The sequence below is a fragment of the Helicoverpa armigera genome, chromosome 27 (genome assembly GCF_030705265.1).
Source record: "Helicoverpa armigera isolate CAAS_96S chromosome 27, ASM3070526v1, whole genome shotgun sequence".
Taxonomy (NCBI): domain Eukaryota; kingdom Metazoa; phylum Arthropoda; class Insecta; order Lepidoptera; family Noctuidae; genus Helicoverpa; species Helicoverpa armigera.
The window spans coordinates 3471222-3488714 of NC_087146.1; the positions used below are offsets into that span (position 1 = coordinate 3471222).

The 17493-nt window shown below is 37.3% G+C and overlaps 3 protein-coding genes across 3 annotated transcripts; all 3 read left to right on the forward strand.

Annotated features, from left to right (window-relative positions):
- Positions 1 to 380: 380 nt before the first annotated feature.
- On the forward strand, positions 381 to 2442 carry LOC135118955 (adenosine 5'-monophosphoramidase HINT2-like). The gene is made up of 3 exons (XM_064042174.1): positions 381 to 578; positions 906 to 1020; positions 2192 to 2442. Exons 1-3 carry the CDS (start codon positions 486 to 488, stop codon positions 2362 to 2364), a joined length of 381 nt encoding a protein of 126 aa, XP_063898244.1. The 5' UTR covers positions 381 to 485; the 3' UTR covers positions 2365 to 2442.
- Positions 2443 to 3547: 1105 nt separating this feature from the next.
- LOC135118937 (adenosine 5'-monophosphoramidase HINT1-like) lies at positions 3548 to 5705 on the forward strand. Its single transcript, XM_064042107.1, has 3 exons — positions 3548 to 3705; positions 3943 to 4054; positions 5485 to 5705. Exons 1-3 carry the CDS (start codon positions 3592 to 3594, stop codon positions 5643 to 5645), a joined length of 387 nt encoding a protein of 128 aa, XP_063898177.1. The 5' UTR covers positions 3548 to 3591; the 3' UTR covers positions 5646 to 5705.
- Positions 5706 to 6068: 363 nt separating this feature from the next.
- On the forward strand, positions 6069 to 9686 carry LOC110384632 (translin). Its single transcript, XM_064042106.1, has 7 exons — positions 6069 to 6233; positions 6431 to 6518; positions 6596 to 6692; positions 6889 to 7004; positions 7526 to 7608; positions 8323 to 8414; positions 9469 to 9686. Exons 1-7 carry the CDS (start codon positions 6156 to 6158, stop codon positions 9599 to 9601), a joined length of 687 nt encoding a protein of 228 aa, XP_063898176.1. The 5' UTR covers positions 6069 to 6155; the 3' UTR covers positions 9602 to 9686.
- Positions 9687 to 17493: the final 7807 nt, after the last annotated feature.

A 17493-nucleotide genomic window follows, 5' to 3' on the forward strand; every position in this document is an offset into this window, starting at 1 on the left:
GTGGGTTTTAGTCAGTAAGAGTCTGACACTCCCTCACGCTGCACCCACAGCGGAAGAGGTCGTTTTATGATTTCCCACCATTAAAAAAGGACTATTAAGTTGATAAATTGTCTATGTACATAATTTCGCAAGTTTTATCTTTTGTATCCATACAAAACTCCAGATGAATCGTAAAAGGCAATACTATAAAAATTGTTTTATTACTTACTTGAATGAAAAGAAACGTAAGGACGTTCCGTTTAACATTTTCTTCGTTGGCTCCTCATGTCACTACGCCAATCATATAAGTAGACTTTCTTTCTCTTTCAGTTATACACAATATCCTAAAGAGTATAAGAGATAGAAAAGTATCAATCTAACTACAGGTGATTAGCCCGTTATCTTGATTTTCCTTTCAACAAATACATTTTATTTCATATGTTATCAGTTAATTGTTGTCATAAGGCTACACAGAACAATAGTATTATTTATTTAAATAAACAAAAATGGCGGTGTCACAAAAGAGGCCAAGTGTTGCGTCTGTGTTTTTTGGCGGGAGAGAGCCGGATGATACAGAATATATATTTCAAGATGAACAGGTAAAATTAATTATTTATATACTTATATTATAAAGGAAATAGTTTTTCTTTCAATTCAATTTAATTGCGATTGCGATTTTATTTGTTTGTTTGTTTGTACCCTAAACTCTCCGAATTTGAAAAATTCTTCCACTAGTGGAAAGCTACACTTTTCCCGGTTGACAAAGGCTATATTTTATTGAGGTAAACGAAGAAGTTCCCCCGGGACGCGGTGAAACCGGGAGAAACAGACTAATTTTCAGCATAGCTATTATACTTCAGTTAAAATTCTCACTCATTATATAGGTAACTTCTTTTATATAATCATCTTTGTATTTTTTTTTTCAGTGCGTAGTATTTGATGAACAGAGAAACAAACAAGCGCCCGTACATTTCATAGTGGTGCCTAAAAAGATGACGCCTACTCTATCAGCCACAACTGTGGATCACGAAAAAGCATTAGGTATGTAAAACTTTTGTATTAAAAAAATATATTATTTAGGTACTTATTTACATAGATATTTACAATAGAAATCAAAAACTATCCTAGTAAAACAAGCAACTTAAAAGCGTCAAAAAATTCGTCCCCATCGCTGTCAACTGGGTCAACTGGGAGCGTGCCCGAAAGGCTGGCAGCATTACCTCGTTAGATCGCCATGCTGATTCTTTGTCCGAGGTAATAGCCAGCCTTGTGGTCACGAGAAGCGTCAACCAGCCGCCTAGAGAGATCTTTAAATAGAATGTGGGCATTCGGACCCCACGACCCGAGGGTTTCAACCCCAAACGGTTCGAAAATATAGTTTCCGACAAGGCCACTATATTTCCGCCGCTTGAGGTTCTCCGCAGCCGCAGCGGCAGCAGCAGCACATGACAGCACGCAGAACTTGGAAGGTGTGATGGCGCAAGAGTATCGACACAGGTTGCGTCCCATACTAAAGGCCTACCCATCTTCCAAGGGAATAACGACATGCCGTCTGGCCTCTTACCGTTTTGTTCATTTATCTGACCCCTCTGAAACTTGATCGATAGATATTAGTGTAGTATTTGCTTAGTTTAGTCATAATATCATTGTAATGTAATGACACATTTTGAATGACGATAAGTTTATTATAATCAATCATATCGTACTTAAGTACAAATCTATTAATACAAAACTCATAATGACTGAGCGTTTTACAAGTAGGTACTTTAACACTTAAGATATTATTATGATATACCTATATATTCTCTTATCAAAGGCCACGTAAATTCGCAAGGTAACGCTGAGTGGCCTCCAAAGAGTTTGTGAATCATTTTCAGCGACAAGGCTGTTCATTTTATGGCCTTGGCCTTGCAAACGTTCTTGAACGCGACCATAGCCTTGTCTTTCAATGTCGTCGTGTTCCGTTGTTCCGTTTTACTGTTGGTCTTCAAAAGGTCATAATTTTGTCATTTCTAAATCAATAATTATGAAAATAAAAAACCCTATTGTTGAGTTAGCATTCCTCTAACTAAGACAGCTGCAAAATTCGTACAACATTTTTATTAAGTTATATCTTAATCAGCACAGCTTTGGCCCGTGTAAACTGGTGAGCTTTAATAAATCTGCTTCGAATTTAAAGTAACAGTGTTGTTAATATTTTAAATTCTTCCAGGGCACTTGTTACTGGTAGCGAAGCAGATTGCTGTAGAAAAGGGCCTAGACAGAACTGGCTATCATGTGATGGTCGATGAACAACATCAAACTAAAAGTCTCAAGTCTCTTCACGTGTTTGGGCGAGCACTACATCATATGGTGTGGCCCACTGGACCTGGATCAAGACTATAGAATTAGAAGTTAGGAGATTTAATCACGATTAATAGTAAAATACTTTGTAAGTTATGTAAATATATGTATTTAAGTTTACCTGCTGTTTTATTTCCCAATAATGTTGATCGGCTTCCAATTTATCCGGATGTAGAATACCAGACTTACATGAGGTGACTGCCTATCCAGAGAACCTAGATCCAGCTACCCCTGCACGCGCATTTTGGTATCAAGATACCCTTTGCAAGACTGGTTGGTAAACTTGATGACTAACTAGCGGTAATGTCTAACGACTGTCAAAGATTTTAAAATGACCGCATCAATCGGTGCTTAGCTTTATGATCGATCGACCTACGACTTAGCCATGATCTGTCTTTACCATTAGGCCGCAAAAATTCTGCGTAACAAGAACCGTATAATACGTCAACGTCAACACCACAATGACGTTTGTCAGTGATGCCAGATGGGGGGGATTCCCCCCACATTTGGGGGTATTTTCTGCCCACGGGGGTTTTTTTGGGGGGAAGAATCCTTTGGGGGGATCAGCGGGGGGATTTGAAATTGGCTTGGAGGGTTTTGGAGGATTTTTCGAAAAAGTTTTATGACTGAACGCGACCAAATTACTCACTACTTAATTTGAACGCACCATAGAACCACACACAAAAACATACACACATCATCATCATCATCAGCCTATCGCAGTCCACTGCTGGACATAGGCCTCTCCAAGTGCACTACATACATTTAACATACACACACTACCACAATAATGCTGCGTGCGGAGAACGACGATGAACGATGATACTATATTTATTTTACAGAAAAGAGCTGTTCGACCCATTTATAATCTGGGTCCAAAAGTTTCTCTTAGAGAGAAATTCAAAGAAATAAATATTCTGACTGTTGCCTCTCAACACATTTTTGAAAATTTAATGTACGTTCGTAAAAACATATCTAACTTTGTTCAAATGCCTGATGTTCATAGCATAAAATTATTAGGAATAAACATAATCTTGCTGTACATGCTACTCGCCTCCACAGAGTAAGCAACTCGTTGATGGGTATACGCTTTTACAATAAACTTCCCAAAACTTTTCAATTAAATGTTTTTCTAATTACTGGGGGTTTTTTCTCAAAACACTAACATTTTGGGGGGATTTTGGGTGAGATTTGGGGAGAATGCTAAATCATCATCTGGCAACACTGACGTTTGTCCTAAAATTTTTGTCAGTGATTTTCTTCACAAAAATGGCTGGCGGTGAGGTAGAACTAGCGCAATCGGCCGCTCCGGCCGCAGATACGATATTCGGAAAGATATTGAGGAAGGAAATACCTGCTAAGTTCGTCTATGAAGACGATCAAGTAAGTTGGCAATTATATTTTTGTTCCTTCAACCATTTTATGAGCACCGGCCGGCTGGCTGAGAAACTGCAATGGGAAATCAGCTGTTGTTAATAATTTTTTCCTAGAATTTTTATGTAATAAATAAAATAACCTCTAGAATTTCAAACTTCCTACTTATGTTATTCTAACTCCGCCCCTAAGACGACCCACTGACCCACTATTTATTTTCATACAATTCTTGGTGTTTTGCCGCAGTGCGTGGCGTTCCATGACGTGAACCCGCAAGCCCCTACGCATATCTTGGTGATACCGAGGAAGCCCATCACACAGCTCTCGAAGGCGGAGGATAATGATGAACAACTCCTTGGTAATATTATAATATACATGTACTTGTTACAAAGAAACTACATGACCGGTATTGCAATAAATCACAGCTTGTATTCCTTGCATTTTCTAGAAATATGTATAAAGTGTTTAGAAATCTAGACACACGGCAGTGTGTCCGCCAAGTTCGAGCAAAAAAGGCGACACACCGGCCGTGGGTTATATTACACGAACCATTTCGGGCCAAATTCGACCCCCCTGTAACTCAAAATCTATTTTATTTACGCATATCAAATTTCTAGTATCTGTTGAGACCCCCTCACTTATCTAAAATACAAAATTTCATTAATATACCTATTGTAGGTCTTGAGATATTGACGTCAGAAAATCGCTATTTTTACTATACACTGATTCACTGATTCACTTATTCACTGATTCACTGACTCACTCATCAAAAACCTAGACCACTTCCAATGGTCGTATTGACTTGAAATTTGGCATGGAGGTAGGTCTTTATGTCAAGGTAAAGGGAAAAATCTGAAAATGGCCAAGTGTGAGTCGGTTTCAAAATAATGAAGGTGTTTTATACCCGGTGTAAAATACCCCTAAGGAACTAAAACAAACTAAATTTATATATCTTTGAATGGTACAAAGGTTTGTATTTAGTCAAAGTAAAGTAAAAATCTGAAAACGGCCAAGTGTGAATCACTTTCGAAAATAACGAATGTGTAACTTTGATCCACGAACATAATATATGATAACATGTCATGTCAGTCAGTTGGTAAATCTAGTCATAGTAAATCTAGTTCATTTCTTTGTAAGAAACATAGTGCATATTAAAAAATCTAAAAGATAGTATAAATGAGACATTTCTTTAACTAACTTCATCATAAGAAAAAAATAAAATAAACAACCTTACAAAAATAAATGAAATCCCACCCAAAACAAAAATGTGAAAGACTGCCAAGTTCGATAATATGGGAATGCTTCGCCTATAAAAGAAGTGAGATCTGAATAAGTACCAAGTTCCATACACATACCTCAGTTAAAAATAGTTACTTTTTAATGATGATTACTTGGCAAGTTATAATAGAAAATTAAATACTTGATTCATTGCGTTTAGTAGGTATATAACAAGGTGTATGAAAACTTGCCAAGTAACATCATTAAAAAGTAACTATTTTTAACTGAGGTATGTGTATGGAACTTGGTACTTATTCAGATCTCACTTCTTTTATAGGCGAAGCATTCCCATATTATCGTACTTGGCAGTCTTTCACATTTTTGTTTTGGGTGGGATAAGTAGCTTTTCAAATAGATACAATACAAAGTTAAAAAAAATGCCATTGCTAAGACACAAATTAGTTCTTATGTTACAAGATATGGCACAAGAATTCCAATTAGACTGCCAAGACCCTTTTGAACTAATCATTAGCAAGGAGGATGCATTAAATAAAACTTTGTTTATTCCAGGACACCTGCTAATTGCTGCCCGCAAAGTAGCTCACAAGGAAGGACTTGACAAGTCTGGCTTCCGCCTCGTCATCAATGATGGCAAGAACGGAGCCCAGAGTGTCTACCACCTTCACATCCACATCCTAGGAGGCCGCCAAATGCACTGGCCCCCTGGCTAATAAGATTAGAACCGTTTTGCACATTCATGTCTATGAATAAAGATTGTTTTTTTTTCAACATTGGGTTTGTTTTTTTTGTTGCTTGGTTGCTTGAGTAACCAAATATTTCCTTGTATCTACAATATGTATAGAAGAGATATTAATGCTGTGTTGATTAAAGTTTATTTCAAGATCAAAGTTAATTCCATAGCTACCTCTACCTTGACTACCTTCTATGTGTCTACTTGTGAATACTTTTTTATTTAAAATTATTTACCCGATTACCGAAAAGTTATTTTCATTACAAATGTTTTGAAAATTATCTATTTTTGCGCATTCAAAATATCAAAAAGAACAAGAAATCGTCATAGCACATTGAAAACACGTTAAAATGGTGGCTTAAAAGACGCGTATTCAAACCTAAACAAAAAGTTGTGAGAGAAAAAAAACAACTTATTGATTTTCTTTCTGTCACGAAAAGTTGTTTTCATCACTGTTGTTTCATAAATAATTAGTGAAAAAGCAGTCAAAATGTGTGAAAATCACGTAATAAACACCATTTTCACGGACTTTCAAAGAAATATGGATACGGATCAAGAAATACGGGAGGTATTTGCTGTTATTTGTCAAGCAAATAGGCTTTTCTTTTTACCGTAACCGCACTTTTATATTTACCATTTAAGCTTTTAATTTAACTGTAAAAATCTCCCAACTAAACAAAATTACATTGTCCGACAATATTTACATTGTTTTATCAATATTTTCCCGCCATTTTCAATGAATTTAACACGCATTGTATGATGTAGGTTATTCGCAACATTTGCAAAGATGTTGGTCAAATATCGCGAGAAGCGACTACAGTACTCCAAGTAATTCACCATAATGAGGCTGCCAGTAAGCATTCATCTCATAAATAAAACTTATTTGTTGTTTACTCAACACTCCATTGATTAATCTGTTTTTTTTTTCAGTCACTCCTGCTTGTGTCAAGGCAAGGGAATTATTTGAAAAGGCACAAGCAGGCTACGCAAGACTGAAAGAGGCTTTACCCCCTAACGACTATTATAAGTATGTTCACTATTTTTGCAAAATTTTCATTATTTCATGACTATCTCATACTTATTTAGATGTTTCCCGCGTTTTTACTTACTACTTACACACTAGTAGTATGTAACTACATACAGTGTTACACCCATGTTGATACCTCCTATTGCAATAATATTTTAGTAATTCTAAGTAATACCTGATTCCGTAATGACTTTAGATACCAAGAGCACTGGCGCAACATGACCCAGCGTTACTGCTTCCTCATCGCGCTCACCATCTGGCTGGAGACAGGCATCCTCGCCACACATGACACTGTCGCTCAGATATTAGGCAGTAAGTACAATATATCACACTATTTCTATAATTAACATAGATACAGGAACATTGGTGCAATATGACTGTGTTACTGCTTCTTCATCGCGCTCACCATCTGGCTGGAGACAGGCATCCTCGCCACACATGACACTGTCGCTCAGATATTAGGCAGTAAGTACAATATATCACATTATTTCTACAAGTCCAATACATGCTGCCCACTTGCTATAAACATGAATTTATTCTATTATGGCAAACTACCAGCCGTAAGCAAAATGTTTCTTCTTATAGGAATAGGTCTAAGACATTAATTGTATCAGGTTGTACATGCCTAACGTACAGAGGCTGACACAATTTACTATGTAATATTCAAAACAACTGCTTAGAAACTGCTTAATGTTTATCACAGATAATCTACAAAAGACTGGTAGAAAGCGCCTATGGCTTTAAGCTGTTGTATATTGAGTAAAAAGTTTTAAATAAATAATATAATGAGCAAATACACAACTCATCATAACTATGTATGTTATAATTTCCAGTAAGTGTCATTGAGAGGAAGACTGGCTTCCATTTGGATATAGAGGACTATCTCAATGGACTGCTGCAGCTGTGCTCTGAGCTGGTAAAATCATCTACATACTATTATATATCTAGAATTTTGTCTTTGAACATACATAGTATTATGTGCAAGGAAACAATGTATCAAGAAAGCAATCCTTAGTAACTTTCTTTTTTGTGTTTTCACGCCAAAACGACTGAACCGCAGGAACAGCTTATATTCACTGAAAGGAACGATATGACTATTGAATTCAGAAACTATATGTACCCACACCTATCATTTGTGCACTAATCAGTTGCATTCCTAGCTGCATACATTATGGTCCCCGTGGAAAAAATGGCTTATCGTAAGCTAGGAAGTCTGACAACCAGTCATACCATCATGTTGACCAAGTGACTAGGTTGAGAAGGTCGGATAGGCAGTCACTCCATGAGCCACACTTGCACTCAGCTGCCTCTGGTTAGACTGGAAACCACCCACAATATGATTAGGAAAGGGTACAGGCTAAGGCCGCTGCCTCGAATTTTGCGGGCAGCGGGGCGGCAGCGGCCGGTGGCGGCGCGGGAGCGGCGGAATCTTACGCGTATAATCAAATGGAGCGGCCCTCGAATACAGCGGCGCGGGGAGCGGGCAACGAGCGGTGAGCTCCAGTCAAACGGTGACCGCCCGCGCCGCCGCTCCGCTGCCCGCAAAATTCGAAGCAGCGGCCTAAGGCTAGCCACTTGCTAATAACCAAAATAGCATCATATTTTAACTGTTTGACTTATTCGTTTGCAGGCTCGCCTGGCAGTCAACTCAGTCACCCGGGGTGACTATGAGAAACCTCTGCAGATCTCCAAGTTTGTCATGGAGTTAAATGCAGGGTTCAGGTGAATTCATAAAAAAAATAACTATTGAGTATAAAATCAGTTGCATTAGTATAAAACAAGCTAATTGATAGCTCTGGGTCTAGCCGGGTGTACTACGCCCAATCGAATGCCAAATAATCGAATGCCAATTGATCGACCACTATAAATCGAAATTCTAAATACTCGAACATTCATAATATCGAATGGTTATTAAATCGAACATTCAATACATCGCGCAGTCAATACACCGAGTGTTCAAAATATCGAATGTTCGTTTGATCGAGCGTTAAATGCATCGCATATTCATCCTATCGAAAAATCTATATTTTTTATGAATACAAGAATACAAGAATAAATCACATTTTAATCTTTAATTCTTATGTTGCGCGATGTATTGAATGTTCGATTTAATAACCATTCGATATTATGAATGTTCGAGTATTTAGAATTTCGATTTATAGTGGTCGATCAATTGGCATTCGATTATTTGGCATTCGATTGGGCGTAGTACACCCGGTCTAGCCTACCGATAAACTGTGTGAAAGGTATCCTTTAAAAAAAAAACTCGTGAATTAATCCATTCATAAACAGATACTGATCTACTTTTAAACATCTTTGAAAGAAGGTAGCGTAGGCTTCGCTCACATTGTTTTGTTGACTCCTTATATCAATAACTAGCCGTTTTCCCGAGGTTTCACTCGCGTCCCGTGGGAGCTACTGCCCCCACCGGGATAAAATATAGCCTATGTTACTCGCAGATAATATAGCTTTCTAACGGTGAAAGAATATTTAAAATAGGTCCCTACTGGACTTTTTGAGTTTATCCATTACAACCAAACAAACAATTAATAATAAACAAACAAACAAAGTTTTCCTCTTTATAATATTAGTATAGATTAAGTGAGCTTTTCCGAGTACTTCAAAAATATTTGAATCAAAAGTCGAGGACTATTCTTTCTCTTTCCTGCTATGCATCCCACATGGTGGTCAGCTTAATTTTTCTTCTCCACTTCGTTCTATCTATGACATCACTCTCGTCGAGGACTATTACATTAGCTTAAAATTTCTTTTACAGATTACTGAATCTAAAGAACGATCACCTGCGCAAACGCTTCGACGTTCTCAAGTATGACGTGAAGAAGATAGAAGAAGTTGTCTATGATCTCAGTATTAGAGGCTTGCGTCCCAAACCCGAGCCCACCATCTAAGTGTACTCTTAGTTCTCATTGTAAAAGTATTCATTAATTAACACTAATACTACTTAAAAATAATAATAAATGATTATGCGGTAAATTTAGTTTTTTTGTTACCCATCGAATTAATTATAGATGTTACTTCAGAGGTCTTATTAAACAATAGGTCCCTACGGTCTTTGAACATCTTTGGCAGTCGTTACGTGTAGTCAGAAGCCAATAAGTCTGATATCAGTCTTACCAAGGAGTGATGGGTCGCCCGGGTAACTGGGTTGAAGAAGTCAAGGCAGTCGCTCCTTGTAAAAAATTGGTAATCAGTTGCATCCGGTTAGACTGGAAGCCGACCCCAACATTTTTTTGAAAACTGCTATGAGATGAACAGCAAAAGATATAATGTTAGTTACGACGTCTCTGACATGACCTGAAATTAGACCAAACTCGTGAGCTTACAGGATACGATATGTAGATGGCGCCACTTGGGGTATTCCAAACCAAATACTTCTTCGCAAGTCTAGGGCTGTTAATTGCTGATCACGGGGTTCGAATCCCAAGTCGGGCCGAAATAGCTACGTTTGGCTTTAAGAAACTTTCACAATACAGCCGGCAGTCTGGACTTTGGTTATTGATACACTCGTGTATCGGAGAGTACTGTAATGTCGGTCCTGCGCCTGATCTCTCTCCGATAGTGTCGGACGGATTGCCGTCCCATTGGACTAAGAGAGTGAAGGAATAGTGGGTGCGACAATAGGCATTTACCTATATTAGGAAAATAATAGGAGGTTTTATTAAAAATGGATTACCTTCAAAAAATCCCATCTTAGTGTGACGGGATTTTTTCATATCAGTAATCCATTTATTCAATTCAATAATTCCATATATGTACCGTTATCCTTATTTATTCATACAAACTTACAATAACCCATTATAACATTGTTTCAAATTCTGGAAATTCTAAATTAAATACGCCATTGTAATACACAATATCTACCTATTTAGGTATATAAAGTCGTAGGCGCAACTATATGCCCACATTAATCCTGTCAGCAGTTAGTTAAAGTAAACTGTGACGTCATAAATATGAGAGTATTAATCATAATTGTCTTGTGTATAGTTTATGTGGTGACTGCAGAACTTCAACATGGAGAGATAGAACCTCAGATAGAAAAGAAAGGTGTTGTACCTCATAGTTCACCAATAGGTAATGTAAAATTGTTATTTACCTCTCTACTTAGATAATTTACATCGACACCTACTAATATTATAAAGAGGAAAATTTTGTATTTTTGTTTGTTAGCATGGATAAACTCAAAAATTACTTGATAGACATTAAAAAATATTTAAGTAATTGTTGGAAAGCTGCACTCTTTCCGAGCAATATAAGGTACAGCTATATTATCCCGGTACCTATGGTCAGTAGTTTCCACGGGACGCGGGTGAAATCGCTAGTATAAAATAATATTCCAAATCAGTCCAGAAGTTCCTCAGATAAGCGTGTCCCAATGTTGAAGGCTATTCTTTTAATTAATATTTATTTTAAATTTTTCAGGTCACCATTACAACATCAGTCACCTAGGATCACATGACTCTCCCCTGTATATCTCCGCGAGACCATTGTCGTTTAGACCAACACCCAATAAAAGACCTAAGCCGGGGCATATACGGCCGAGACCGGGGCATGTACGGCCGAGACCGGGATATGGACGGCCGAGACCGGGAGATAGAAGGCCGAGACCGGGTCATGAACGGCCGAGACCGGGGCATAGAAGGCCGAGACCGGGAAATAGGCGGCCAAGACCGGGAGATAGACGGCCGAGACCAGAGTTCAAATTACCAAAACCTGGGGCTGTTATGTGAAAAGGAAAACTTATTCCATAGATAATTAAATTAAGATATTGAAGTTTTAATTGACTAACATTCTTTAATTATTTTATTTTCGCTTTATATGAATAAATCATCGCTTTTTTTAAATTAAATGAATATGCAATTTTATGTTAACTTTTGTATTGATTATATGATTACAACATTCTAAAAAAAGGAACGTTGACTGTTTCTTTGCATTTCTTAGGACTAAAAGTGTTATTACGTTTTGTGAATTGTCTAGGCGATTACCTACTTGTTATGAGCCGATAAATAAATATTGACTGACGAAAATAAATGCATGAACATAATTTCAGCACGATCGCAACAAATTGAATAACGCTTTTTAATATTTATTGAGTTTTTACTTGCTAGGCCAAGGTTCATAGCGAAAAATATTTTTGTATAAAATTGCAGGCAAATTAAATTCTTCCGAGCAGAATTGGGTCGTAAAACTACTTATAGTATTCCTAGCTAGAGATACCGGAATATGTACGTATGCAGTTTTCCAAAATAGGAATTAACTTTAGGGCTGATTTTTCAATCGCCAAATAACTTTTATCTGAAGAATATTTTTGACAAGTTGACAGTTCTTGTATGGAAAATATGTCAACTCGCCATATTTATTCCTCAGATAAAAGTTAACAGATGATTGAAAAATCAGCCCTTAATACGATAATTAAGCATACGATAATTAATCATCCTAATTAAAAGAGGGGTTTGTTTGTTCTCATATCATAAAGAGGAATCATATTGTTGTAGGTAAAGGCTTCAAAACTCCTAAACCGATTTGAAAAATTCTTTCACAGTTGGAAAGCTTCACTATCCCCGACTAACAGAGGCCATATTTTATCCAGGTAGGTACGTGAAGAAGTTCACCAGAGATGCGTGTGAAACCGGGAAAACAGCTAAAATAACTAGTAATGTGATGACATTTAGTCTGTCAACATGACGTAAATCGTGGTACAGACAGCTTGGATTGCGTTTACCGTGCAGTCGTGTTCGCTTCCGGAGTGAATGCACGACTTTAGATCGGGGAACTGTTACACCGTAGCGTAATATTGCAATGTGCTATATTAAAATTCTGAAAATATCTCAGTTGGTATTTAATAAAATACAGATTGGAAAAAATAAGCAGTTTATTACAGTTTTTCATTTATTTGCAATGTGCTATCCAATTGATTGTTTTGATTTGAATCATTAGTTAATATTATGCCTTATGTATATAAGACAATAGAACAGTTAAATATCGTCTTAATTGGTCAACATATTATAGAATGATGGAAGTACTTACTGACTTTTTATTTTTTCCATTTTAATTTTCATTTATATCAGTTTAGCTTTTTAGGTAGATCTGTCAACCTGACTGTCACACGATAAATTATTTTGGTATCGCTACAGAAAAATTACTTTTCAGTGTGATAGTCGCCCAAAGCATATAAACCGGAAACATGCTGTATAAGGCATATACAGGTTGTTCTAACATGTTTTTCAGTGTTCATCTTCTAACGGAACTTCTATTTCAGTGAACGATTTCATTGCTATTTCAATTCTAGTTATTCCTGAAGGATATTTTCAATATTTTTCATATTGAAATAGACTGGAAGTGGTAGACTCTAAAATTGACTAAAATCTTCTAGGTACCTATTTTATCGCGGTTTCACCCACGGTCCAATTGACTTCTGCCCATACCGGGATAAAATATAGCCCATGTTTCTAATAGTGGAAGTATTTTACAAATAGGTTCATCAGTTTCTGAATCTTTAGGATACATACAAACCAAAAAACCTTAGTATAGATAGTATGGAAGACCCGGCCAAGTGTGAGTCGTACTCTTGTATAAAGTTCAGCAGGTACCTAATGCGAAAGTCTGTCTGTCTTGTTTAACCGTCTATTCCGTTTCCGTCCGTTTTAACGCCAAAACCCCAAAATATACATTGGCTACTCTTTTAACCGGAGGCGGGAAATAGGTCCCTCTGAACGCCGGTGGCAAAAGCAGCCTATAAAAATCTTAAAAAGAGGCCTTAACTAGGTCGGGTGTATGCAAGTCAATGCACTAAAAAACTGACATACGTCGCCCTTTACGTGTAGCTTGCATGTGTGTGTGTTGGTGTGTATGAAAGTGCGTGAGTTGTGTTTGTGTGTGTGATAGGGGAGCGATGGAGGCTTGTTAAAGGATAGCCGGGGATTGTGTCCATTGGGATGCGGGATTTGGTCTAAATTAGAAAAAACATGATTAGGTGTGTTTTTCTTCAGAAGCTAGGTAGGCACCTGAACTTGCAACGATTTTCGCGGTTCCTGGTTGGATGACTATCTTATTATGATGAATTTCAGACCTTTTTCGATTGAAAATCTTCAGAGTAGTCAGACAGAAAGTCTGACAACCAGTTTAAACAGGGGGCGTAGGGGTGGCTGGACAACGGGAAACTGGTTTGAGGAGATAGGCAGACGCTCCATGTACTTAAAACACTCACACTCTTCCTGCATCCGGTTAGACTGGAAGCCCCAACATAGTTGGGAAAAGGCTAAGTAGATTATGATGCTAGGAAGATGATAAGGCTAGTTATAGCGTAGGTAAAACCGTGATGTATTTTGAAGTAATAAAATGACGTACCTAGGTATCTGAAACTTTCAATTCAACAATGGAAACGGTGCATAGTCTAGAAAAAATGCGTAGGTATTAACATGCGCGAATGAAACCTAACCTTATGTACAGGGCTTTATGTACCCCTATGTATTTACATGTATATACGTACATACATGCTTCTTTTCATTACATTAGTTTATAGAAATAAAATTATTTCTGAGGCCGTGGTTTTGAATAGTCGGGGAGGGAAAGGTAGAATTTATTTGTGCTATATTTTACCTATACAAATAAATAGAAATGTTTATTCGCATACATTTTTGAAAAACACTAAGTACATGCTTATTTCTTTTGAAATGAACTCACTATTTTGACAAATATATCGCATATAATCGATAAAATCTACTTCTAACTATTAAGTAGCAAAATATCTTGGCAAATTCAATGGTTTTTAGCGTTTTTATTGTCCCACTGTTAGGCACAGGCCTCTTCTCATACATAGAAGGAATGAGCGTTAATCATCACTTACGCTCATGGCGGATAGACGATTTCAGACTTTAAATTCTATATTTAATCAAGATGTTTTCATTCAAGAAAGACACTAAGAATGTCAGTAAGTAGGTACCCATAAGTCATAAAAGTGATATTGCATCTTTTTACACTACTTTTGGCGATGTAAGAGCCCAAACCAGCATCGTCCTGCCCCAATTACCAACCTCACCTGCCCGTGTTGCACCCTGCTGAACAACAGACGAGGCTCTGACGACCGACTGGTGACGGTATAACCACCACACAGCACCAAGTGGGATATTAAATGCCTTGCTTGGAGATGGGCAGCAGCATGTCAGGAGCCAAAAATATATAGGTACTGCGCTCACCAATATGCATGCCAAGCCCGGTGAGTATGGGCAAATCATGATATACCTAAAACAAAAAAACATCTGAATTCAGAACATCCTTTTTTAGAGTCTCCCGATCATCATCTCCCGAGCCTTATCCCAACTATATTGGGGTCGGCTTCCAGTCTAACCGCATGCAGCTGAGTACCAGTGTTTTACAAGGAGCGACTGCTTGTCTGACCTCCTCAACTCAGTTACCCGGGCCGCCTAAAATCCCTTGGTAAGACTGGTGTCAGACTGACTGGCTTCTGTCTACCCTAACCTTCTTTTTTAGAAGTCGGTTAAAAAGCAATATCCCCAAATTTTAGGAGGATTTTGTACAGCTGAGGACGTTTTTCGGCTGTGACGACTTGCCTAAACTTGGAATCAAACCCGCGTAGATGAGAGCTACGTGATTAACCAACGAAGTATATAAGGGTTCATACATAAAATATGATATTTTAATACTTGAAACTCGATGACACGCACGCTAGTGTTTTAATTACTTACCGACGCATTTTAAAACATATCTCGTAATATAAGGCTTTTTGCACACTTGCGATCGTTGCGTTTTTTTATGTAACTTTTTACTTTTATGTTTTTTGATAAAGCGGCTGTATGTATTTCGATGCATTTTAGTATTCATGTACTTAAAATAAAATCTAACTATGGACATAGACTTTTGTCCCAGGGTATTAAAAAAAATTAAGTGGAAAATTGTGTACAAATATGAAAATGATTACGGAAGCACATATTACTTAATAGATTAAGTTTGTTATGCTTTCGGGAATAAGTCTTTGCCTCTGATCAATACATAATTGGTGTACAAATATAAAATAAAACCTAGGAACTGAATACATAGAAATCCAAGAACACAGATCTAATCTATCAAAATTAAGCAATTAGGTACAAAAAAAAATAATTACAAAAAAAAAGAAAATCGCGAGCCCCAGTCCTAATCCCACACTCACACACACACACTATATCATAACACACACACACACACACACATACACAAGGCATTGAGTGGTGCGCGTGAAAATTCACGCCAACGCGTTACGCGCTTTTTTTTTAATTACAACCCTACGGCGTCATTGTTGCACTACCCTAGTACGAGGGGATCCTAGGGCTGGCACGAATTACTAAGAAAAATCCTACTATATAATATTATAAACGCGAAAGTTTGTATGTATGGATGTATGGATGTTTGTTACTCTTTCACGCAAAAACTACTGAATGGATTTTAATGAAACTTTACAATGATATAGCTTATACATCAGAATAACACATAGGCTACAATTTGTAAACATATTGTTCGAAATACTAAACCTGCGCAGACGAAGTCGCGGGCACCAGCTAGTACTAAGATATATTTTTATCAGGTACAGCTACCTGGCGTGATCAGTAAGTGGATGGGTGACCATCTTGTCATATCGAGTTTCGAAAGCACGATAAACTGCGGTTCCCGGCTGTCGTTTGAACATTTTTGGCAGTCGTTACGGGTAGTCTGAAGCTAATAGGTAATTCTGATTACTAATCTTACCAAAGGGCTATAAATTAGATGATAAGGTAGGTACATACAGTCACTTTTGTACCGGGAGATTCACTTTTTTTTTAATAAAAAGTATGCAGAGAGTAAAAAGTACTTATGCAAAGATTACAGTCTTACATCCTAAGTCCTAGAAACTCACAAACTTTATTTGTCTCTATAAAGATTTTAATATAATGTTTCCTAAAATATATTTTTCCTTTCGAAATTAAGTAGAAGACATTATTTTGTAACTACATATGTGTGTTTGAAAGTGGAAATGAGTTTATTTATCCGATTTTTCCGTACCTATGCATATTTTAGGCGACTTTTTGAGCTTCACATATATTATTTAAAAAGTAAAGATAAAAGTTATGTACCCACCGTTCTGTGAAACCGAGCGATCGGATTCCAAATAAAAACACTGTTAAATGTCTACATTATCCTTTAAGCAATTTAAGAACACACACCTTCGAAAGACACTGGAGGCACAATTTGTGTTTTGGATCTCAAACTCAAACTCAAACTCAAACTCAAAATTTTTTATTTCAAATAGGCCTATGAAAGCTCTTTCGAAACGTCAAAGTTAGGTGCACGGTTCCAAAGAGTTGGTCTCATGGAGAAGAACCGGCAAGAAACTCCATGGACACTCTTTATTATATTTCTCCTTTATATATTTCTCCTTTGAAACCAAGTGATGGGATTCCAAAAATATATTGTTAAAAACTACATTACCCCTGATTTAAGACTATATACTTCCGAAACCACAGGAGACTTTCGTCTTTCAAATCATCTTCTGACAACCCAGTGTCTTACCCCTAGATAAGACTTACTGGCTTCTGACTACCCGTAACGACTGCCAAGGATGTTCAATGACAGCCGGGACCTACAGTTGATCGTGCCATCTGGAATACGGAAAGAACGCTTCATGACAAGATGGTGACTCATCAACGGATTGATCGAGCCAAGCATTGCTTAACCTTATGATCGATCGATCCGCATGGCATAGACTTAGCCACGAGCTCGTTCGTTTTTTTTGGTCACGAGATTTTGGTATTCA

Excerpts from the sequence above, each read along its gene's own strand:
- LOC135118955 (XM_064042174.1), top strand. The coding sequence starts at position 486 with ATGGCGGTGTCACAAAAGAGGCCAAGTGTTGCGTCTGTGTTTTTTGGC. Across the intron at positions 579-905 it reads ATATATTTCAAGATGAACAG|TGCGTAGTATTTGATGAACA; the intron begins GTAAAATTAATT and ends TTTTTTTTTCAG. Across the intron at positions 1,021-2,191 it reads GGATCACGAAAAAGCATTAG|GGCACTTGTTACTGGTAGCG; the intron begins GTATGTAAAACT and ends AAATTCTTCCAG.
- LOC135118937 (XM_064042107.1), top strand. The coding sequence starts at position 3,592 with ATGGCTGGCGGTGAGGTAGAACTAGCGCAATCGGCCGCTCCGGCCGCA. Across the intron at positions 3,706-3,942 it reads TCGTCTATGAAGACGATCAA|TGCGTGGCGTTCCATGACGT; the intron begins GTAAGTTGGCAA and ends GTTTTGCCGCAG. Across the intron at positions 4,055-5,484 it reads TAATGATGAACAACTCCTTG|GACACCTGCTAATTGCTGCC; the intron begins GTAATATTATAA and ends TGTTTATTCCAG.
- LOC110384632 (XM_064042106.1), top strand. The coding sequence starts at position 6,156 with ATGTGTGAAAATCACGTAATAAACACCATTTTCACGGACTTTCAAAGA. Across the intron at positions 6,519-6,595 it reads TCACCATAATGAGGCTGCCA|TCACTCCTGCTTGTGTCAAG; the intron begins GTAAGCATTCAT and ends TTTTTTTTTCAG. Across the intron at positions 6,693-6,888 it reads CCCCCTAACGACTATTATAA|ATACCAAGAGCACTGGCGCA; the intron begins GTATGTTCACTA and ends TAATGACTTTAG.